General features: G+C 36.5%; 3 protein-coding genes across 4 annotated transcripts; 1 reads left to right on the forward strand and 2 right to left on the reverse strand.

The window, feature by feature from the left end:
- Positions 1 to 5,952: 5,952 nt before the first annotated feature.
- Positions 5,953 to 7,574, forward strand: MOT1 (molybdate transporter 1). The gene has a single exon (XM_007013663.3). The coding sequence runs from the start codon at positions 6,068 to 6,070 to the stop codon at positions 7,460 to 7,462; it is 1,395 nt and encodes a 464-aa protein (XP_007013725.3). The 5' UTR covers positions 5,953 to 6,067; the 3' UTR covers positions 7,463 to 7,574.
- A 283-nt stretch (positions 7,575 to 7,857) lies between these two features.
- On the reverse strand, positions 7,858 to 13,319 carry LOC18588927 (uncharacterized). Of its 2 annotated transcripts, none has more exons than XM_088810070.1 (13): positions 12,762 to 13,319; positions 12,475 to 12,536; positions 12,233 to 12,317; positions 12,090 to 12,151; positions 11,917 to 12,010; positions 11,242 to 11,715; positions 10,137 to 10,694; positions 9,839 to 10,003; positions 9,659 to 9,766; positions 9,491 to 9,571; positions 8,986 to 9,154; positions 8,854 to 8,899; positions 7,858 to 8,456 (listed from the first exon to the last, which is right to left on the reverse strand). In XM_088810070.1, the coding sequence occupies exons 1-13, from the start codon at positions 12,861 to 12,863 to the stop codon at positions 8,327 to 8,329; spliced, it is 2,136 nt and encodes a 711-aa protein (XP_088666196.1). In that variant the 5' UTR covers positions 12,864 to 13,319; the 3' UTR covers positions 7,858 to 8,326. The 2 variants fall into 2 exon arrangements, with proteins under 2 accessions (XP_088666196.1, XP_017982230.2); XM_018126741.2 differs by having other exon boundaries at positions 12,233 to 12,320.
- Positions 13,320 to 14,832: 1,513 nt separating this feature from the next.
- On the reverse strand, positions 14,833 to 22,903 carry LOC18588928 (Enhancer of polycomb-like transcription factor protein). Its single transcript, XM_007013665.3, has 5 exons — positions 22,627 to 22,903; positions 19,915 to 22,465; positions 17,796 to 19,565; positions 16,128 to 16,383; positions 14,833 to 16,043 (listed from the first exon to the last, which is right to left on the reverse strand). The coding sequence occupies exons 2-5, from the start codon at positions 22,390 to 22,392 to the stop codon at positions 15,466 to 15,468; spliced, it is 5,082 nt and encodes a 1,693-aa protein (XP_007013727.3). The 5' UTR covers positions 22,393 to 22,465; positions 22,627 to 22,903; the 3' UTR covers positions 14,833 to 15,465.
- Between the last annotated feature and the right edge of the window lie 516 nt (positions 22,904 to 23,419).

Consider the following 23,419-nt stretch of genomic DNA (forward strand, 5'->3'; position numbering starts at 1 on the left):
ATAAGTTCACTCTTTGTCCTGAAAAGGAACAAAAATCATTTAGACACTTATCATCATTTGGCCTTGTTTAGTTGAACCCTCTCCAAAGAGTCAAAGGTCATTTGCAAAAAAAAAAAGGTATTTTAAAAAGTAGTCCTTATAGATAAAATATTTTTAAAAATGACCCACTTTATAGTTTTAACTATTTTTAGTCAAGTTTGACAAAATTACCCTTAATGAAGTTACACGTTATGATATTACACGCCATGTATAAAAATCTGTAACAAGCCATGGTTAGCGCGTTACACGCCATGTATAAAAATCTGTGACACGTCATGTACAAAAACTTGTGACAAGCCATGGTTAATGTGTGACATGCCATGTACAAAAATTTGTGACAAGCCATAGTTAGCGTGTGACACGTCATATACAAAAACATGTGACACACCATGTACAAAAACTTGTGACAAGCCATGGTTAGCGTGTTACACGCCATGTACAAAAGCTTGTGACAAGTCATGGTTAGCGTGTGACACACCATATACAAAAGCCTATGACAAGCCATGTACAAAAACTTGTGAAACTTCAAATTTTCTCAACTTTTTTCTTTTTTTTGTTTTTTTTTTTTACAATTTGGCATCGATTAAAGTGTTTCTAACATGTTTTCATAAATCAAAATACAAATGTTTTTTTTTATCTAAAACACCCACTTTGACTAAAAATAAAAAAAATTCTTTGAAAACTTAGATTTATAAATTTCAAAATTTTGAGTTTATTGATATCTAGGTCCTGAATTGATTCAATTAAAAGCTATTTCATACATTTGTGATTATTTCTACCATTTTAGTTTTATCCAAAATACCTAAAAATCAAATTTTCCAAACAACCACCCATCCAAGTATGTCAAAATCATTGCTTGGTGCCTTGAAAGCGTAAGAAAGAGAAATCTGAAAACGTGAGAGAGAGAAATCGGAAGCATAGCAGACGAATGTCGAATAGAGAAATCGATAAAATTTGAGAGATTGGGATGGTGAGAGAGAAATCCGAAGCACAAATGAGGAAAAATGGGGAGAAATTGTGATAAATAGTTTAATTTATTTGAAATAGTTTAAATGGTATTTTCGTCAAGTTATAACTAAATATGACTAAAAACAGTTAAATTTATTTTGATAATTATTTTTAAAATATTTTTATCAAGAAAGATCATTTCTCACAATTTTCTCTCAAAAAAAATATGAGATAAGGACGGCCCATAAAGTTATAGGTTGCCAACTACCATCCTCAACTACATCATCAATCATGATGGATAACTTATGCAGGCATAAGACCAATAAATAGGGAGAAAGGGGTATCCTTCACGTAGACCGCAAGTTGGTTTAAAGCACGAAGTCATCTCCTCAGTCCATATATGATATTCATTTTCGTAAAAGTGACAAAGAACATGATTAAAGAGATTAAAGTAGAAGGTGAGCCTAAATCAATTAGCATCCAACGAAGAAAATCCCAACTAATCTTCTTTTAGGCTTTTTCCAAGTCTATTTTCATTATAAGGCCATATATCTTACCTTGTTTTCTCCTAAGAGAATGAACAGCTTCTTGAACCACAACTATATTGTCAGTGCTACCTCTCCCTGGAATGAAGCTACTCTGAGTAGGAGAAATAATATCTTTCAAGTAACATCGAAGCCTACCCATAATAAATAGGGAGAAAGGGGTATCCTTCACGTAGACCGCAAGTTGGTTTAAAGCACGAAGTCATCTCCTCAGTCCATATATGATATTCATTTTCGTAAAAGTGACAAAGAACATGATTAAAGAGATTAAAGTAGAAGGTGAGCCTAAATCAATTAGCATCCAACGAAGAAAATCCCAACTAATCTTCTTTTAGGCTTTTTCCAAGTCTATTTTCATTATAAGGCCATATATCTTACCTTGTTTTCTCCTAAGAGAATGAACAGCTTCTTGAACCACAACTATATTGTCAGTGCTACCTCTCCCTGGAATGAAGCTACTCTGAGTAGGAGAAATAATATCTTTCAAGTAACGTCGAAGCCTACCCATAATAATCTTCAAGATCAATTTCACAGAGACATTGCAAAGACTAATTGGACGAAGATGTGATACCCTTTCCCAGTTATCCACTTTTAGAATAAGCACGATCAGCACCTTACTAAAAGATTCATCAAAATGTCCTGTAATAAAAGCTTCTTTGACGAACTTGCAAACCGACTCCTTCACAGCCTCCCAATTTGCATGGTAAAAGCCTGCCTGAAAACCATCAGGGCCTGGAGCCTTGAAGGGGGCCATTTAACGAAGAGCTCTATAAATCTCATCTTCTTGTGGAATATGAACAATCTCCAATATTTGTCTCTCATCAAAGTCAAACCGAGACTTAAGACAAATATCATCAATATTAGTCGTAATCGAATTCTCTTGGTAAAGTTGCATAAAATAATTAATAACCAAAGAATTAAGTTCCAAAGGATCATTGCACCAACTATCATTTGCTATTTTCAAAGTGCTAATCATGTTTCGACTCCTCCTAATTACTGTGGTCGTGTGAAAAAATTTGGTATTTTGATCACCAAATTGGACCCAGTTCGATCGTGACTTTTGAAACCAAATCAATTCCTCTTGCAAAAGCACTGTATTATACTCCAAGGTAAGACTTTCCTCCAGTCTAAATAAATAAGGATTACGCTGCACCTCTAAAGCCTTTTGAATCCCATTTAGACAAGCTAACAAACGTCTTTTTTTCTTAAACACATTGCCAAAGGTAGACACATTCCATTCCTTGACAACTGTTTCAAAATCCTTGAGATTTACATGAAGGTTGTTCCCCTCCTTTCATATACTCCTAATGAAGTCTAAAAAAGAAACATGAGATAGCCAAGCCATTTCAAAACGAAATGGTCTCAATCCTTTTTTAATAGGGGTTCTTCTATATAGATTAACCAAAACCAGACAATGATCACTTTGGACTCTCAAAAAATTAGTCACAAAAGCTTTAGGAAACTTGCTCCTCCATGTTGTATTACATAAAGCTCTATCCAGTCTCTTTTTTATCAGATTTTCCCCGCCTTGGTTATTAGTCCAAGTAAACCAACATCCCACCGCTACAAGATGAATAAGGCATTTATTAGTCAAAACATCTAAAAAATTTTCCATTCTTCCTGAGCTCTCCTACACTTCCCCTTGCTTTTCCAAATTAAAGATAATTTGATTAAATCTCCTCATAACAACCAAGGATTTTGATCAAACTCATCAAATATTTTCAAATAATTCCAAAGAAACATCCTGTTAGCATGAGTAGGACTAGCATATACAGTAGTAAAGGCCCAACGTTTTCCTCCACCATCCATGATAAGGATAGAAATAAATTGCCCTGCTTTCTCAAAGACCTCCAATGCTATTTTTCCATAACACCCAAAGACCACCTGAAAATCCTCTAGCATCCACTCCAGTACAAAAATCAAAATTCAATTGTCTAATGACCCTCTCAGCTTCCGTTCCATTAATCTTAAACTCAGCTATGACTAAGATATTAAGCCTATGAACAGTAACCAGTTACTGTACATGCCGCAGAAGCTCAACACTAACTGCACCTTGACAATTCCAAAATAATATGGACATAAGATACTGTTAAGAAAATAAAAAACTCCCAACGTTGTTAAAAGCATCTGTAAATCTACTAATGGTGGCAAATTCCCACCGTTCCCCAAATCATTCTTCATAGCCAAGTTTGCTGTATCTATTTCACTTGTAGAGTCCATCATTATGTTTTCATCAGTTCCAGTCAAACCCACCTATTTCTTTACACTTGCTTTTAAAGACGGTGGATATTTTTTAGGGAGAGAATTTGGGCTTGTATTAGTACGATGGAGGATTGGACTAAAACCACCAAAGTTAATATCAGAAGGCTTTTATGATAAACCACCCTCATTCATTTTGATACCAGCTTGCTTAACATTAGAGCCCATGTTACTCTTGGGCCTAGTCTTACGAACTTGACCACCTTTTAGGCTTTCACCAAAGAAGTGCCAGCCTGAAAGGTAAGTTTAGACAATTCTCCATGTGAATCTATGATCACGGGTTCCACTACCTTAAAGTTGACTATTCCTAGTTGATCTTGTTTCCTTTGTAAACTAGGCTTAGCAACGTTTTTAAGTTTAAACTTGCTTGGAGGTCGCAGTAACTTCTTCGTTAGCACTATCCGAAAATCTCTCTGTCAAATCAGCAAATCTATTCCGAGATTCCAATCCCAAACTATTCGGATTATGCTCACCAACCTTAGCTAATTTTTTGCTATTATCCCTCCTAGAATCACTTGTACTTAATTGCTTGCACATGAGTATTTAATTTATTGTTTGATGCAAGATTAAAGAGTAAAATTTGAATCTTCCTTCCCCAAATCTTTAAAAAGCTGTTAATAGCATTAATAATACAAAAATGTATTTATAAACATAAACTAGATAATTTTAATTAGCCCAATATTTAAGCTTAACCTTGAATCATAATTTTTCTCGCCATTGCTTTTGTTCGGTAATCGAAAAATAGAATAAAATTTTTTCTTTATAAAATATTTTATAGTAAAATTTAATATTCTCTATTGTTTAGATAAATCATCGAAAATTGTTTTTATTGTTTGAATTATCACGTGGAAAATATTTTCTACTATCAATGATGAAGTTGTTTGAGTATTAAAATGATAAATAGGAGTTGATTACAAAACAATAATACAATTTGATTTTATATTAAAATAAATAATGAAAATGAAAATAAAAAAATATCAATAATGATATTTTTCAAACATTTAACCACATATTATAATACTAATAAGCTCTAATTTTCAAAAAAGATTTACATATCATAATTTTTTACCAAAACGCTATAAAAATATTAATATTAGTCAATTTGTGTAAAACATCCCAAACGTATATTTGTAAATGTGTATTCAATGATTGAAATATTTTTATTTAATTATCATTAAGATTTATTCAATTTATAAATAAAAATATTAAATTATATTGGATGATTTTATTAAATTTTGTTTAATTTTAATAATATTAAATAATTTAAACATTAATATCTTAAATTTAAATTTTTTAAAAAATTAAATATTAATATTCATAAAAGTTGGTGAATTATTGGAAAATGTCACATTGGGGGGAGTCATTGATGCACTGGCATATTCCCCTGTAGACACTTGATTTCCGACTCTGTTGAAAGCCAAGGGCCACTTGGAAAATTCAAAGCAATATTGAAAGAGGTCATACACATTCTGATAAGTTTATTCTGATTGCCGTCATCACCCACCAATGAAATCCCACTTGCAGGGAAGATGAAAGGCGAGAACCTTTTTTTTTTTTTTTTATTTGTTTGTTTAAGAGAAATTCACAAGAATAGAATTGCTTCATGTTATGTCTCCATCGATGAAGTGAGCATCACATTCCATATTATGTTAAATGGAAATTCTTTTCATAAGGAAAGAAACTCTCATAAACGGAAGTGCCTCCACTCCACTCCACTAACTGGGTTTTTCTAGAGAAAATCAATTACTTGGATCCACCCCAATTCGAATTTTAAACTATCTTAATTAAAAAATTATTTAAATTTAAAATAATTTGAAATCAAAATGATTTAAACTTAAATTGTTTTAAAAGATTATTCGAAAACAATTCAAAACTTAAACTAATTTTATTTTTAAAATTAATAATTTAAATTTGAAATGATACAAACTCAAATAATTAAGTGTCAATTTTAAAATAACTTGAAGTTAAAACATTCTAAACTCAAAAATTATCCAAATCTCCCTCAACGAAAAATAAATCAACCTGAAATGGTGTTATCCACGTAATTGTTACCTATGCACGGCGCGCACGTGCATTTATGTCTTCTCGTTTACATTACAACTGTGATTAGAATATGTTGTGGTTTTCAAGGCCGCTGTTCAGAAGATGCTTCACGCCATAAGGAGCGGCTCATATTTTCGGTTCACTATCGGCCTCTCATGAACCAAAAGGATGGTCAACGTTTACCGAGTTGCTTGTATAAATAAAACGCACATTCACAGATACACTTCACAGCCATGGAGTCTCGAAGCCCCCAAGTCCCACTTCGCCGAACCGCTGAACACTTGACTGAAAACCCTCCCAGCAACCCTTCACCGACCAACATAGTTGATAAAGTGAAAAGAAACTTAGTTTTCCAATCCAAATGGGCAGAATTGAATGGTGCCATGGGAGACTTGGGCACATATATTCCTATTGTGTTGGCCTTGACACTTGCCAAGGACCTTAACTTGGGCACCACGTTAATATTCACTGGTGTCTACAACATTGTCACCGGCGCCATTTATGGTGTTCCGATGCCTGTCCAACCGATGAAGGCGATTGCAGCGGTAGCTATATCAAATGGTTCCGATTTTAATATCCCGGAAATTATGGCAGCTGGAATCTGTGCTGGTGCGATTTTGTTGGTTTTGGGTGCTACGGGGTTGATGCAGCTAGTGTACAAACTTATACCTCTATCTGTTGTTAGGGGAATTCAGCTGTCACAAGGGTTGTCATTTGCTATGACTGCTGTTAAGTACATTAGAAACGTTCAGGATTTTTCCAAGTCAAAATCTAAAGGGGATAGGCATTGGCTGGGATTGGATGGATTGGTTTTGGCAATTGTTTGTGCTTGTTTCATAATTGTTGTTAACGGTGCAGGTGAAGAAAGAAATGAAGGAGAGGCTAATGTTGCTGAAGAAAGGAACACGAGAAGAAAAAAAATCAGGAAAGTAATGGCTACTATTCCTTCAGCTTTTATCATATTCTTGTTAGGTGTAGTTTTGGCATTCATAAGAGGGCCTAAAGTTGTGAATGACATTAAATTTGGACCGTCTTCTATAGAGGTTGTGAAAATAACTAGTCATTCATGGAAGGAAGGATTCATCAAGGGTACAATTCCTCAACTGCCTTTATCAGTACTAAACTCAGTGATTGCGGTCTGCAAATTGTCATCAGATCTTTTTCCAGGAAGGGAATTCTCGGCTACCTCAGTTTCAGTAACTGTCGGGCTAATGAACTTGGTGGGGTGCTGGTTTGGTGCCATGCCATGCTGCCATGGTGCAGGTGGGCTAGCTGGGCAGTACAAGTTTGGAGGCAGGAGTGGTGGGTGTGTAGCCATTCTTGGGGCAGCCAAGTTGGTCTTGGGTTTGATATTGGGAACTTCTTTGGTGACGATTTTGCACCAGTTTCCCGTTGGTCTTTTGGGTGTTTTGCTGTTGTTTGCAGGGATTGAACTAGCAATGACTTGCAGGGACATGAATTCAAAGGAAGAATCGTTTGTGATGCTAATATGCACAGCTGTTTCCCTTGTGGGCTCAAGTGCAGCACTTGGCTTTGTGTGTGGAATGCTAGTGCATGTGCTTCTTAAGTTACGCAACCTGAGCAGAGATCAGCCCTGTTCTACGGTGTGCATGCCTGGTACTCCATAATAATACCATGTTGTAAAGTTAAGCTGTGTGTAAAGAATGCTTGAAAGAACTCTAGAAGCGTATTTTGTTTCATTGAATTTCCTTATTAGCTATTTAATAAGCTTTTCTTCTATCCTTCTCCTTGTTGGCTTTCAAAATCCAAACCCTGAATGAGGGCAAGAAGAGAATGAAAGTCAAAACCAATGCACAGCATATTCTCCATGATCCTATCTGTTTATATGTTGCGTGGGACAGCCCTCCCCTGGTTGTTCATCGTGCCAAAGTCAATCTAAGCTGTAAGCATACATCTATTTTGTTTTTTAAGAAAAAGGTACGCCTTCCCCTGACAAATTTGAGGACCCTATTGTATTCTTTTTGATAACCCAGCATTGTTGACTATACAAACAAAACAGAGATCATCTAATCAGCGATTTTAAATTATCTATTTTAGGGAGAGTGATTGCATTGGTGATGTAGCAATACTCTCTAGCTGGATTACATTCACTATGAAACTATATGAATACAAACTGGTAACTACAGCAGATAGAAAAATTGAAAAACTATAATCACTTAATGAAAAGGACAAGGAGCTAATACTATAGCAGGGAGATCAAACCAGGCAGGAAAGAAATAATGGCAACGAGAAGTTTACAAAATGGATTTAACCTTCTTGCGAATGTATCCTGGTCCAGAATGCTCAATTTCATATGCTTCTTTCACATCATCTTTGATACTCTTGATCCATGATACAGAAGTCAGAAGACATCATCAATCATGCAACTTTTCTTTTCGATTTTTCAACCAGAAAGAAGTCTGACTTATGCTTTGGGATTTTGGAGGCTCAAAGTACAAAATGGAAGCAGGACTCGGTACTTTTTTATTCCTTTATCCAAATGGATTTGCTCCCATTTTAGGAAAAGAGAGTGGAGAATTAGATGCTGAGTGTCCACCTGTAGGTTCCTGAGTTGTACAGACAGAGCCCCTACTAAATTCATCACTGCCAATTACTTGTGGTCTACAATGACAATCCAAAATCTTAACATCATTTCATTTTGACAGAGAAAATCATATCACAAGTAGCCAGAAAAGTTCATAACACGCAGAGAGAAGACAGGGTGGTGGAGAGAGAGGGAAAGGGCAAGGGACTGATTCCCAAAGTTATTAACTTACAAACTCTATTGATGACATTTAGAACAAAAGCATTTTATTAAGCTTAGATAACATGCATGCTAGCTAGAGGAAAACGGCAATAAGATGTCAGCAAAGCTTTTGCCCTAGATATCCAGTTACATGAAAGTATCATCCAACTTTAAGACCTTACCAATATTTATTTACAGTGGCATACTTTTAACTTCTGTCTAAGATCATGTGATACATGCATATAATATAAGACAGCCAGAAAGAAATGTCACCTGGAAGGTGGCACACCAATGTGTGGTTGATCTCCCATGTATGCATCTAAGATCATAAATTCATCATAAGCATAATAAAACCATATTAAGAGGAAAATTTAGCAGAATTCCAAGAGAAGTAAGTGAATTTACTAGAAGGCATAGCCAATGTGCAAGGTGACTCCGGAGTCATCAAAGATGCAAGATATGATGAATGAGATGTCATTCCTAAAGAATGGGCATCAAAACTGGTCGTATCAGACAAGCCAGTAGGAGCTTGAACACTAGGGAGGCCTCCTGGCAAAGATGCCATTGAAGGAAACTACAGAACAAATAACAATTAAAAATGTACATTTGAAGGCTAGAGAAAGAGCATTCAGATACAAAAAATATTTCTAATACTTTTGGAGAAATAGAAGCTATGTCATTGTATCAAAACAAAAATAAGAACTCTTGAAACCTTCAATCAAAAAGCTTTTATTATATAAAACTATTGTTTTCATAAAATGATAATGATCAACTGAATAGAAATCACTTCATTAAGGGAACTAAAAGTGCAGAAAGTGGAGCAGAGGCAACTTTTATCTTTAAAAAAAGAATTAAAAGTTAAAAAAGCAGTAATCAAGGTGTGCAATAAGTTTGTATGTGTGGTGCCTACTGATCGGGCTTGCTCTGGAGTCGTTTCACTGTTAAGATCAAATGGATTTGCCTTTGCAGTGCTTCGAAATGCTGCTGCATGCTGTAAACATATACATACAGTTTAACATATCCAAAAAAAGAGCAAAAATTAACAGAGAAATTACAGAACTCGAATTCTTAGAGATACCACTGCATTAGGATAATACTGCATGCCAAATCCCATTCCATGCTGTAGACCATATTGCCACCCTGGAACTGCTGCAGGGGCTGACGCATAGCTTGTAGTAAAGAGGTCCTGCAAAGATGGTAGCATATATTGTTAAGAGAATTAATAAATATCTGAGACAATGTAAGAGAAAACCATCACCTCCGGAAGTTCCTTTCTTCCACTAGACTTTGTTTCTGCTGAAAGAGACCGTGCTCGAACTTCATAACTTGTTTCTTCAGCTGATTTTGAGGGGCCTTGAAATGATTGTTCAATTGATACATTGGAAGATTGTTGGGCATTAAGCATAAGCAATGAAGTACCAAGCTGCAAATATGCACACCAAGCAACAGGGTTAGCAACTGAAATGGAGTTCACAACATATTTTAATACAAAACACAGGGTATATTCTTCATGTTTATTTAGTTTTCACCAACTTCTAATCAACTCCAATGATCACCTGGCTATGTGATGCTTCAACTGTTGTATTACTTTGTTGTGAAGTAAAGCAATTATCAGAAACAGAGAACATAGAAGACTGATGCTTTTGCTGCCCCTCAGGAGCTTTGACTCTATAGTCACCATTAATGTGAGTTGTGGCTTGAAGAGGGCCTACATTGGAAGGTTTTTGTAGGACATTTATAACTGGTGGCATTGTTGAAAAGCCAATACTTGTCAATGCCAAAATCTGTTCTGCAGTTGCTGCTGGAGAAACACTGTCCACTGAAATGCTCTGTCCAGATGCAGTAGATGGAGCACCTGTGGTACCTGGCACAGCAGACACATTATCAACAGGTTCCACAGATGGAGTTGACAGATCAAACAGTAAAAATTCCAGAGAATTTGCACTGGAGGCAGGAGGTGCTTTGTCCTTTGAAGAGAGTTCATCTGAGGACTGGTCACCAGCGTCATGTGATGGAGGGACTTGCTGCATATCTGGTGCTGCCACAGCATTAGAGGGCTCAGAATCCGTACTGAAATCAATCAAACTTTCCATGCCACCAGATGATGCAATCTTCTGCAAAGCAACAAAATAACAGGTTAATTGCAAAGAATGTTCTAAACAGCCACATGAAAATAGAATATGATAGGCTGCCAAATTAATGAAAGCATTTAACAAAATTCAAACTGCAAAACTACAAATAAGAAGTAATCCACGGCTTCTCACGGGCACAATTTAAAATTTTACTCTATGAAACAAGTTCTTTCACTAATCTATTTATATAAGCATTCATATACTATATAAATGAAATCCTATGCAGAGTTTCGTAGCTAAATTACATCCATCCCTTTCAAGAGAAAGAGAACAAAACTCTAATGATAAGGGAAAAAGTACCAAGGGTCTGGCATAGTTTCTAAGTAGTCACTATGCCTTCTGCAAATTCACATGGTGCACTTGCTAGTTCTGAACTTCTGAATGATCGTTGTACGTGGTTAAGTAAAAGAAACCTATAATGTTTTTTGAAAACAAAATAAAATAATAATAAACGACAAGCCTCTAAGGGAACACCATTAGCAAGTCATATTAAAATAGAAAGGAAATACCAAGTTAGCAACAACGTCACCTGGTTTATAGCGGAACCATCAGGATCCCTCCCAGCATTTGCTTTTGAATGTTCACCCACCTGTAGGGTAGGAGCATTTTCCCCCAAAATATCTCTAACTGGGCGCACCACTGGAGAAACGGACCTATCCATGTTCTTTTGATGGTCGGATGACCCGCTTCGGGCCATAGGTTCTCTATGTGAAAAGATGTGCTTATTTTGTCTCCTGGCACTTCCACAACCATCTGATCGGAGCCTGTTATCAACAATCTCGATACACAGAGGGTTTCTACGGAAACCTCCATATCTTGAATCTTCTTGGGCAAATCGAGGACTACTTCTCTCATTATAGTAACCCCTAACAGCATCACTTCTTCCAGCAGGACTAGATCCCTCATTAGAACTCCATTCATGTCTATCTTCATAAAGTGGACTTTTGGATATACCACTAAACACACTGACCTTCCTGCTTTCAGGGGAACCCGCCCTGTGCCCCTATACAATATGTACAAGAATCTATAAAAACAATGGAGTGGCCTTTGACTGTGGAGCACCCAAAAATGTGTTTGACTATTCCAGAAGTAAAAATTAATGTGTCCCAACCTTCTCGAACCAATCACTTCTAAAATTATAAGATGGTGAATATTGGCAAAAAGAGTAGATAGAAGTAACGATAACATACTAAAAATGCATTACCAATCTCACACTCGGAAGCCTATCACGCCTCTCCCCAGCGTATTTCCTCTCCACGTAGACATGCTTGATGAAATCTCGGAGCCGATGAAGATTACTGAAAGCAAACATATGAGAATTGGGACACATTCCCAATGGGGCATAAAAAACTTAAAAAATGAAAGATGCTTGGTAACCTGCCATCAGGTAAAGAATTACGTTGAGGATCCCATGCTTTGAAATAAATTTGTCTTGCCCGCTGCAAAAAAATGGGAAATAAGTTAGGCAATGAAAACATGAAGAAATGTGACCACATCGCTCACTGACTATTCATACAGACCTCATTTCCTGCTGCTTGAAGAGCATTCACTTCTTCTTCACTAAATTTAGCCATTGATACCGGTTTCACCCTATGAGTGAATTCCCTACTGAAATATGAAGATCCATGGACCAGGTAATACATAAATGAACTGAACTAGGCAGTTGCTTTCAATCCCTTTAGAACCTCTTTCTTGTTAGGGAGAAGATAGTTAGAAGTATGAAAATTTTAATTAAGAAACTCAAGATAAGGCTAACACTTACTGTATGCCACTACAGGTGGTGCAAACAAAAGTCCAGAAAGTGGTACAAACATATTGGGGACCCTGCCAAGAAAAAAGAATGTTAAGAATTGACTTTGATACCCACTGAAACACTTCTGATAAACAGTGAAATCCCTCATGTTCTATACATATAACTATTAACAAGAAATTTTAGGGAAAATTAGAACCACGGAAACCTCTGATAATTTTGATGATTCCATACATAAAAACCATGAAACTTGAAAAATAGACGTATAAAATATACAAGTAAAGAAGAGAAAACCTTACCAAAAGATTGCAATTGATGCATCTTTTATTCTCGGGAAGTTTGAGAAGAGCCCGAATCGTCCTCTCCGTTTTATCATCTTCCTTTATCTTCTTATTCCCCATTTTCTCAAAAAAAAAAAAAAAGAAAAGAAAAAGAAGATTTACCCCTGTTTCATCCAAAAAGAATCAGAATCCCGATCCCCAAATAATCAATCGTTTTGATAGAAATGAACATAATGCTCAGTTCAAGCTTGTTACATCCATTTGGCGAACTGATGAAACAAAATCAAAGGATTATTTAAATTTTATCATAAAAAAATGAAGAAAAAGAGGCATAAACTTTTCTCTTCTTTTATATTTCCGAACTTTCTCAGGAAACAAACAAGTAGGGATAAATAAATATTTATTTGAACCTTAATTACTAGCGAGAGAAACAGAAATGAAAAGGAGAAGGTTGATTTATTGCAGAAAGCCAGAAAGAAGAAAGAAAGAGAGAGAAATTTGCCGGGAAAAACGGTTAGGTGACCGTTTTGAGCCGTTGAACGTTGGTCATGCTGGATTCCACTTTACTATTTTTTTATTTCTTTTTTTCTTTTCAGAAGTTTTTTATTTAAATCTTTTGCTACTTTCTAATTTACTAGAATGTGCACACTCATTATCTGCGTACAAGAGAGAGCAAAACAAAGAAAAAAATTCTAAAAAAAATGTTTAATTTGATATAATATTATAAATAAAATATCCGTACATTTTTAATTTTTGATCAAACTTATACAAAGATTTATCAATTTTGAAAAATAAATAGTCTGTCTCAAAAACCTTAACTCCACTAACAAAAAAAAGTAAAAAGATTAAAATATTTTTTCTTCTTTCTCTCAACTTTTCTCTTGTTTAGATTATTTAATTCATCGACGACTCTCTCTTACATCGACTAGTCATCTCGTGACCAGATTTGACACTCTTCAACTCTAAGAGAGAGCTCTACCGCTCCCTCGAGAGCACCTTCAATGGGGAGTTTTGTCGCTCTCTCGAGGGAGCGCAAATCTAGCTAAAAAAAAAGGTGGGCTTTTTTTATTATAAAAAATAAAATTTTATATAATGTTGTAATTTTTGACATGTTCGAAGGTAAAATTGTCTAAAAATTATTATCACATTAATAAATTAACGCAAGTCTTAACGATTAACTAACTGTTGAATTTATATATCTTACGTCAGACTTTCTTTTAGAGTAGAGTGTCTATTCCTCAAATTAATAAATTTTTATATAATTTTAGTCGATACTTGAAAATGCATGAATATTTTATCCTAATATTATTTATTTTAATTTTTAAATAATTTTGTTAAATTAAAGAATTAACTCTAAATGATAATATAGACGAAAGATAATAAAAATAATTTTCCTGTCAATTTAAAATTATTTTGTAATTTCTAACTTTTATATATTCCTAATAAAAACAAGTCATTGTATTTGAAGAATACAAACAAGTCATCTAACGAGTAGTTTTAAAATTTTAGATTAAACTTTTCCCAGAGCCTTTTTGACCTTTTAGGTTAAAATATTTGAATATTCTATCCACTCATGTAGAGTGTTTTATAAAAAAAAAAAAAAGAAATAAGAAATAAGCCCATATAAAATAATAATCCATGACATTTTGCCTTTCACTTTTTATTTTCAACATCAACAAAGAAGCAATTTATTTGATTTAATTAATTTTGTTTAACAAAAAAATATGGTCTAAACTTTTTAATTTATCCATTATAGCTGTGGAAAAACTAAAATTTGCAGGATATTACAAATAATAAAATAATCTCAAGAGGCTGAGTGTCAATCCTCCTTGGCCAAGAAATAGCTAACATCGAATTTGGGTAGGCAAGAGCAGAGCTGATGGACTCTATGGAGGAAATACATAATTCGAAAATTTTCCAGACATAAAATAAATAAAATTATGAAGGATATATATTGCTTCTGTTTGGGACATGTTGCTGTTATTTCTTGAAGCAATACAGAAAAACAAGGAACAGGCTGTACATAAACGCTTCCCAAATCATCTATTGCTCCAGACAATTCAAAATCAATAAGACACATGTAACAATGTGAAGCAACAAAAGATTCTTGCCTTCTAATGAATCTCTGTGAAAATTTATAAAGATAATTACTTACAGCATTCTCTATTTCCTCATTTCAGATGTGCGCTTTTGGTTGATACATACCTACGAAATGCTCCAAACATTTCAATCAGACAGGAAATTGTAATTTGATTCAAAGGGGTGCTGTATTATTTGGGCCAACTGCTACTCTGACATCAAGGCTAAGGGGAAAAATCGAACAAAATAAGAGGTAAGGAAAAAAAATATATATCTGTACAAAGATCGGCTGCCAAAATTCCATACACCCCTTACCCGCAGGATCAAACAACAGTTGCACTCAACTGGTAGCCTGCTGTTGGGATTAACAAAACCTACTGACTGAAAAAGCTGTGAAGTTGCACAAAAAAACACTGCCACGATATGCAGCAGAAGCAAAGTACTACTCTTACTGCTCACAGCTCTCCTGTTAGAACTTTTACACTGGATCAGTCAACAACTCCTGGCCACCATCACTGAGAATGGAAAAACCAGACCCATTCCAGCAAAAACAATGTCAATTCTTTAGGTACTCTTCAATTCCAGAAATGCATGGTGCTGGCTAATTTCATTCTGTCCACCCTCCATATTTCATCAGATTATTCTACCCATCACCATTTAAGTCCTCAGAAGATTCTTTGATTGCCTCTGCAGTCATGAGAGCAACCACAGCCTTGTGAATTGCTAGATCTGCTCTGAAAAGCAATCTCTGAGCTCTCTCTCTTTTGAACTTGGCCATATTAAGTGCCTGCTGGGCTGCGCTAGATGCATCACGCAACCTGAACTCATCAATATCAGAATTATCCAACTGTTCGGGGCCATGCCTTTGAAAACCATCTGAGAAGGAATGCCGCTGGCTTTGCCACTCAGAAAAGCCCATGTTCCACTGACGAATTCCATTTCTCTTGCCCATTAGTCTCTGGCTATATGAAGCCATCATTTGTGCGTCATTTGATGATAGAAAATTGCCAAATTTCTTTGACTTGCTCCTTTGAAGTTTCTGGTGATATTTCTTATTAAACCCATCACTGCCCATGGAGAAATATCCCATGCTGCCTACATCTCGTGGTGAAAATACCCTTGGTGATGCCTGAGACAGTGGGGAATCCTCTAAAGATTCATAGTTATGCACAGGATATAGAACCTTTTCATCCCCAAACAGGAATCCATTTGATCTTCTTCCTGAAATGACAACATATAAAGTAAGACTTGCAAAAGAAAACATTACAAAAAGCCAGATGAAAGTGAAATTGCAAAGAACATTACCAAAGGAATGACAACCCTCATGATCTCCCAACGCATGGTTGCTTTGACCAGAAACTGAAATTTTCCGCTGAGATCTTGGTTTTGACCCTTTGTTTGGCACTTCCAAACCCCGGGGTTTCAAACAGAAAGCAAACATGGGGGGCTTCTCAATGGATGGAACCTTATCTGAGCATCCATTGGGGAGAATAGGGTTAACTTTTGACATAGATAGCTCCCACTCTCTCACTTGCCGTTGATACATTTCCCACAATGGCGGCTGAATGACACCCAAATATTTGATTATAAGTTAGACACAATAGCATGTTTAAGATAAAAACAAACACAAAAAATACAAAAAACTCACACCAGACATGGCGAAATTGTCGGGTAAAATGAGAACTTTGAGAGATGAATTTGAAAATTTCTGAGGTTCTAAAATCAGATAGGATATAGAACAGGTCCATCAAAAAGAGAAATCCAGTATAGAGATCATTGCATGGAAACCACAACTCCCATTGACAGGTACCAATCAGACAACCCAAAATATACAATAAAAATTAGGTGTATAAAGAAAAAGAATAAAAGCAACAACACCTGAGGACAACTTACTCTTTGTGACAAACACAGAGGAGGAAACCAAATTTCCAGTTTATTATATTAAGAATGATTGGAACTAGACAACAACATATAATGCTACAAAATATAAATGATATAATGAAGTGTCAGAACTTCCAAATGCAATCATCTTCACCCAGGAACATATTAACAAGAACCCACCATATATAAAAAAAATTGCAACCCCAAAGTGAAATACATGCATGCATCCAAGTGTGTAATTGTGTTGACAAGGGGCCAAAAGAAACAAGTTTGTTAATATGAAACAGAAGACACAAGAAGAACAAAAAAAAGAGCCATACACCTTATGATGTAGGGCCACAAGTGGCTGGGTCTAAGTCAATTCCCTGATCTGATTCTCAAGGAAAGCAGAAAGAATCGAATGAAGAAAAGACGAGAGAAAAGATCCCTAAGCTTAACACCTAAGGTTGATTGTGTCACACATCAAGAAGAAAGGAAAGATCCAAAGCTTCACAACTAAAACTGTTTAGAAGTCACACCTAAGGTTAATCGCGTAAACCAATCACAAAAGCAATAATGCAGGAAATTCCCTGATAATAATCAATATCTCAATAGAAAGAATACTTTGATTTATATAGACTCCTAGAATCCCTAATCCTAATACTACATTTAGGAAGATGAATTTGGGGAAAGTGTATTTGGATTCATTTGTTATATAAATTGTGAGGGTGAAGGCAAACATTATGTAAAAAATAACAGAATAACTGAATAATACTTGTAATTGAAGTTTTCATTTTTCTTCAGGTTCATGAGAAGAATTTTTTTTTTTCCTTGCCTTCGCATCACTCATTTCTCTACAACAAAGTCACTCCTATTCTAAGAAGATGGCAAGTACAAAGGTTCGAGAAGAAAGAACATATAAATAAATCAATAAGTATACAGCAGTAAGACTATGGAATACAACTGCAGAACCCAGTACTTCAGTAAATCAAGTGCCCTTGCACCAAAAAGATATTGACAGTTTCAGTCAGTTTGCAATCTAAAAGGTACAAATATTATAAACATAAAAATGAAGGAAACAAATCCAAGAAAGACAAGCAATCCAAAAGATACCTGAAGATGCCGAATTAAAGGCAGTCCAACTCTCTGCCTCTTCTGTCGCCAATGCTCATAGATCGGTCTGATTACTTTCATGGACCCAACTCCAGCCATGAGCTCTTGTATTTCATCAGAATTAAACTGATCACACTGTTGAGTATAGGCAGCCTTCTCAAAAATGTCCATTGTCTTCTCAAACAATTCATCAGAAAATTCCAATGAGCAGCTGCTAACATCACTTTCTGAAGATCTGCGAATTCTTGAAATCCACTGTTCATCATCACTATCCATGTCATATAAAACATGGGATGGATCCAAAGCCATCTCAACATCCGTTTCAACCTGCCGCAAGTATTTGGAAGAACTGCGAAAAAATGTCACTTCTGCATTTTCATCATATTCCTCTATCAAGCGAACCCCTGGAATAGGAATGTTCTTAACTGAAGCAGCACGAATGTTACGATTGTAGCACTCTTCATGCATCTCCTTAAAAAGAGCCCACTGGCTCCTGTCAGTGAACTCCAAGATCCAATCCTTTCCTCCTTTCCACATCATAGCATGCGTATAACGATTGGTAGACCCAGGCTGCAGGAACTGATGTGCCTTGTGAGAGTACCTCGTAGACCCTGAAACTTTCACAGCCAGCTTCCATTCATTATGATCAAAAAGCTCTAGCGCAACCTGTGCTCCACATTCTCTCCATCCTCTGTCACCAAGAGTAATTAGTAAATTTGCATCACAAGATAATAACTCCAAGTTTTTTTGGGAACCTCTAGAAACATCAGAAGACCTCTTCTCATTAGCCCTCCTAATTCGCTTGTGAGGAGGACCTCTCTGGTGGTGGCCTTTATTTTTTGAGCTGTAATCTAAACCTCCAAAGGGCATTGAGTATGATACCTGGGTTCGTGGCTTCTTAGGTCCATTTCCAAAATTATTGTGGAAGAAATCAGCCTTTCCTTCTGACCATCCATGGGCATTATAACCAATCGATGAGGAACTACTTCTATTCCGATGCCATGTACTTCTAGGAGCAGTAGGATTAGGGCTTGGGATAATGCCACCGTTCATATTCCAAGTCAAATCACTAGACTGTTGAGTACCGGGTAATTCGCCATCAATATGATTTTCATATTGATCAAAGGATGGAATCTCGACCCTAATATCATTCAAAACGGAATTAGACCCTGCATTGTTCCTATCACCATCAACTAGTGACTTTGATGATGAAACAAGTTGCTCAGACTCTGAATGGGCACATTGTTGCTTCTGTAATGGAACAATAGCCGTGGCTCCAACTTCTTCAGGTTCATGAGAGCTGGCAAAAGTTCCATAAATAGTTTGATCACCATTTTCATACTTCTGTGAGGACTTTTTCCAATGTTCATCACCACAAACAGAGAGATCAAGAGTTGTTAACTCAGTGTCAGAAGCAGCATCCTTTGATGAAGCCTTCAGATTTTTCTCTACACTACTACTGTCAAACCTTTTGTCCACACAGTCCTCTCTATTAGAACTGTCATCCACCATCAAATCGCCAGAGCTTCCTAGCTGCTCATTGGAGTCATGATCCTGAAAGCTGATGCGAGCAACACTATGTTCCATAAGTAGCTTAAGATGCAAACTAAGAAAGAAAGTAGGTGCAGCACCAAAAGAAAGGGCAAACAGAGGAAGATTTCTGTGCTTCTTCTCAGAACTGGAAGTAAATTGGCCAACTTTCAGAAAACTAGATTCTCTGGAGACACCCATAAGGCTGATACCCTGCCTATACCTTCTCCTCCTTAAACCCTGGTCAATGGCAAGCAAATTTCATAATAATTAACAACAGCCATCTAACAAAAGAAAGACATTAGATATCCAACTACAGAGCAATGCCAAAAACTCTCCAGTACCCATTGCTGATGATAAATGGCCACACAGAAGAAAACAACAGCACCGGAATCTAAAACTAAATAGCATCATTTTGGGGCACAAATTTCTCTTTTCCCCTTTTTTTCAGGGGCAAGAGCGGTTTTAGGGGGAAATAGGAAAAGATAAAATATGCATTTCCATGAAAAAACTATAATCACAGGTAAAACACATAAAAAAAAGCACCTTTGAGGTTTCAATAGCAACATAACATGGGAGAGAGGCATACCTCAAGTGATGAGGAGTCTTTGTAAGCAGGAGAACTAAGTAGCTGATTAGTTCCATTCTGAAGAGCCTTAATGTTATCATAAGTGCACTCAGACAGAGGTAATTGCCTAGTGATCAGACACTGTCTTTTCAGCTTAGAATCCAAGAACACCCATTTTGAATGCTTCACTTCATGGAAGTTGTAAAATGCAAAGACAATCTGCTTCCTAAAATCTTGAGAGCAAGAAAACTTGAACCTGATTGAAGTTACAGGCAACTGCAGGTCAGCAAACTTCCCCTGCTCAGTAGGTAGATAAAATACCGTCAGGACCCGGAAAACAAAAGCTACAGCCTGTTTCAGGGAACCTTCAAACAAAAGAAACCTTAGCCCAACTTCATTATCAACAAAAAGGATCTCCAGATGAACCATTGGCCAGATAGTCATCACCGTACCACACTGAAGCAGCAACAAAGTATGAACCAGCGAAAAGCTCTTTGTTCCAAATAAGTTATTTGAGACAGAGAACACAGGGAAGCTCAACCCAAACCTGAATTGTTTTGTACGTAACAAAGAAATATTTAATCGTAACTGCCCTGCATTATCACTAAACAACAAATCTCCTTCAGGATCCAACCTTCCCAGACAAACATCAAGTTCTCCCAAATCCTGAAATTCATCAACAGAAGCTAGGGAAGTTATAGATTCAGATACACTACTGGCAACACAATTGCCTTCAGAAGCCTGACACAATGCTTTCTCTGTCCTGCGAAACCGCCTTCTAAAATATACGATAGGATGTTTGCTGTCCTTGAGGCAACTGGTGCTACCCAAGGAAGAATCCTCAACCCTAATGCCATCAACTGGTCTGTCTGACAATGCAGAGGCACCAGACAATTCAATTTTGTCCACTCTCAATGAAACCCTGTACAGACAACTGTTTTCATCCACCGCCTCATCACACAACAACGGTTGGCCCGGAGAACTATGAGATGAGGCAGATGTTTTCTGTCTCTTCACAGCACGCAAAGGGCAGGATTTGACACGATGACTAGAGCGTGCCAACCAGGAGATGATTGGCTCTGAATCCATATAGCTCCCATTACCACTGTCATCTTCTGTCACAACATTTCTCTTCTCCTCCCTGTTGGGCTTCAAGTTCCTGATTCTATCATCAGAACACCTCTTTCGCCGGGATCTTTTCCGCTCAGACTTGCTGGGAACTTCACTGGGAAAAAGCAAGAGTTTAAACCTCTCATTCTGTAAATTTATCCACTCCTCATCACGATCATCATATTTTACATGGTGAAGCTTTCTCTCTTTGTCATACTCATTGACAAGGCCATAATACCAACTCTTGTCCAAAGGCCAAAACACCTTGATTCTTCTATTCAACACCCAGGACGCGTCCAAATCTCCAGAGTAAATTTCATAAAAATGGCGCCTTTTCCTCGAGTTGCTTTTCTCTTTATGACTTTTCCTTGGTCTCAACACTCTACCAGAAGCATCAACAGATGCAGATTCCGAACCAGAAAAAGTCTTAGACCCAGAACTAGCATTCTGACCAGAAGATAAGAGAAAAGAAAATCCATTCTCAGATGGTGATACAGAGACTTTGCTGTTTGAAGAAAAGCCAGTACAGCTCGGGTCAAACCGTGATGATAACATCCTAGCTGCATTCTCTTCAAGATTCTCTTCATCATCTTCTTTAAAATCATCACACGTCTTAACAGAAGAACCAACTAAAATCTCAGCCTTCTTTGCAACGCTTTTACCACCCTTCACCGAATCCTTCCTCTTCCTAGGATTCCTCTGTGATTTTTTTAACAAAGAGTCACCATCATTTACAGCTAGGTAAGCAGCAACACCATCTTCTTCCTTTAAATGCTGAACTAAACTGGACTCACTGTTTCTATTTTCCTTAAAATCATCAATAAACTTCTTCTGTTTAACCTTGGAAGACTCATTCTGAGTGCCAGAATCTTCACTGGTTAACTTCACTTCCTCCTTAACATCACCAACTGTACTACTAGATCGCCCTGCCAACTTCAACCTTTGACCACCCTCAAACTTGTTCCGCCCCACAAACCCACGTTTACGCCTTGGAATCCTAGTCTCACTGTCCCCCAAACTAAGTGAAATGCCATTAGCACCACAACCATTTTTTAATTTCTGACTCAAACCCAAATTCTTCAAACTTTCCGAATCATGCAACCCCGAACTGAACCCCCCATTATACACTTCTGTTAAACTCTTGCTACTATTGCTACCATCAACGGTTCTAAAACTACTGAGAGGCAAAGCTTTCCTACTTTTCTTTCTCTTGTTATTATTACTACTCCTCTTCTCATCATCACCTTCTTGTGAACTATCTTTCCTCTTCAAGCTCTTATTTTTAGAAGACTCCTTAGAATCACCAGACTTATACAAACTCTTAAGATCCAAAGATCTTGATTTCCTAGGAATTTCCGCTCCATGAGAGTTTCCTATTCTATTTTCCATCAACAATCCTTCAATCCAAACAGGGAAACCCCAATCCCCCACTTTTCACATTCCCATCACACATTTTTCAGATCTGTAAAACCAAAAATACGCCAAAAAATAAAGAAAAATGAAAAAGATCCCTCAAATTTCCCATAAATTAACCGATCAATCCTCAATATCCATATATTCAAATAATTCCTTCAACAAATTAAACAATTAACAAAGAAAATCGCAATAAAATTAACTACTTACCTGGATCGGTATATCAAATAACATCAATTTCTCCGCTGAATCGTGAATATCAAGAGTACGAGCGTCGACTAGGGTTTGAATCTAGGGATTTCGAATTGAAACCCTAATAGATTTGTCGATTTTTGAAATTAATTTCTCGATAATTTTTTTTTTCTGGAAATTCAATTTTTTTTCTTTTTTTTTTACCGTGTGAGACGGGACGAGAGCTAGGGTTTCTTTCGGTTTCACGAGAGTAAGGTTTTAGATACGTGGCAAAATAACAAAAAAATAGGCAAAATAGGAAAAATAGAATTAATAACAAAAAAATAAAAGAATTCCTAAAAAGTCAAAAAAATGGGAAAAATAGGAAATACTTATCAGGTTTTTCTATTTTGATACGTGGCGATACATTAACCCTCGGATTTAGAAGTGCGGTGGGGATTTTATACGGATTACTCAAAGCTGCAGGATTCATTAATTGGGCTCGACATTTTCGGGGTAGACGAAGTGATGAGCGAAGGGCCACGATTGGGTAATTGACAGGTGGACGGTAAGGATTTTGAATGAATTTGAGAGATGTGTGGTAGTTAAGCGGCTACATTTTGCTAAAATGGTAAATCTGAAGGAAAAAAGAAAAGGTTTTATCTCACTTTTCCATTTTCGTATTAGATAATTGACCCTAGTGTTTCTGGAAAATAGCAAAAACGCCATCAAGATTTTAAGTTTGTAGGCGCCATTAAGGAAGTTAGAAAGCCACTCGCTAAAATGGAGCGTAAAGAGAACTCGCTTTAATTGTGAACACGTTGGCAGAAGA

This window comes from Theobroma cacao, chromosome 9, assembly GCF_053813885.1.
Source record: "Theobroma cacao isolate CCN51 chromosome 9, ASM5381388v1, whole genome shotgun sequence".
Taxonomy (NCBI): Eukaryota; Viridiplantae; Streptophyta; class Magnoliopsida; order Malvales; family Malvaceae; genus Theobroma; species Theobroma cacao.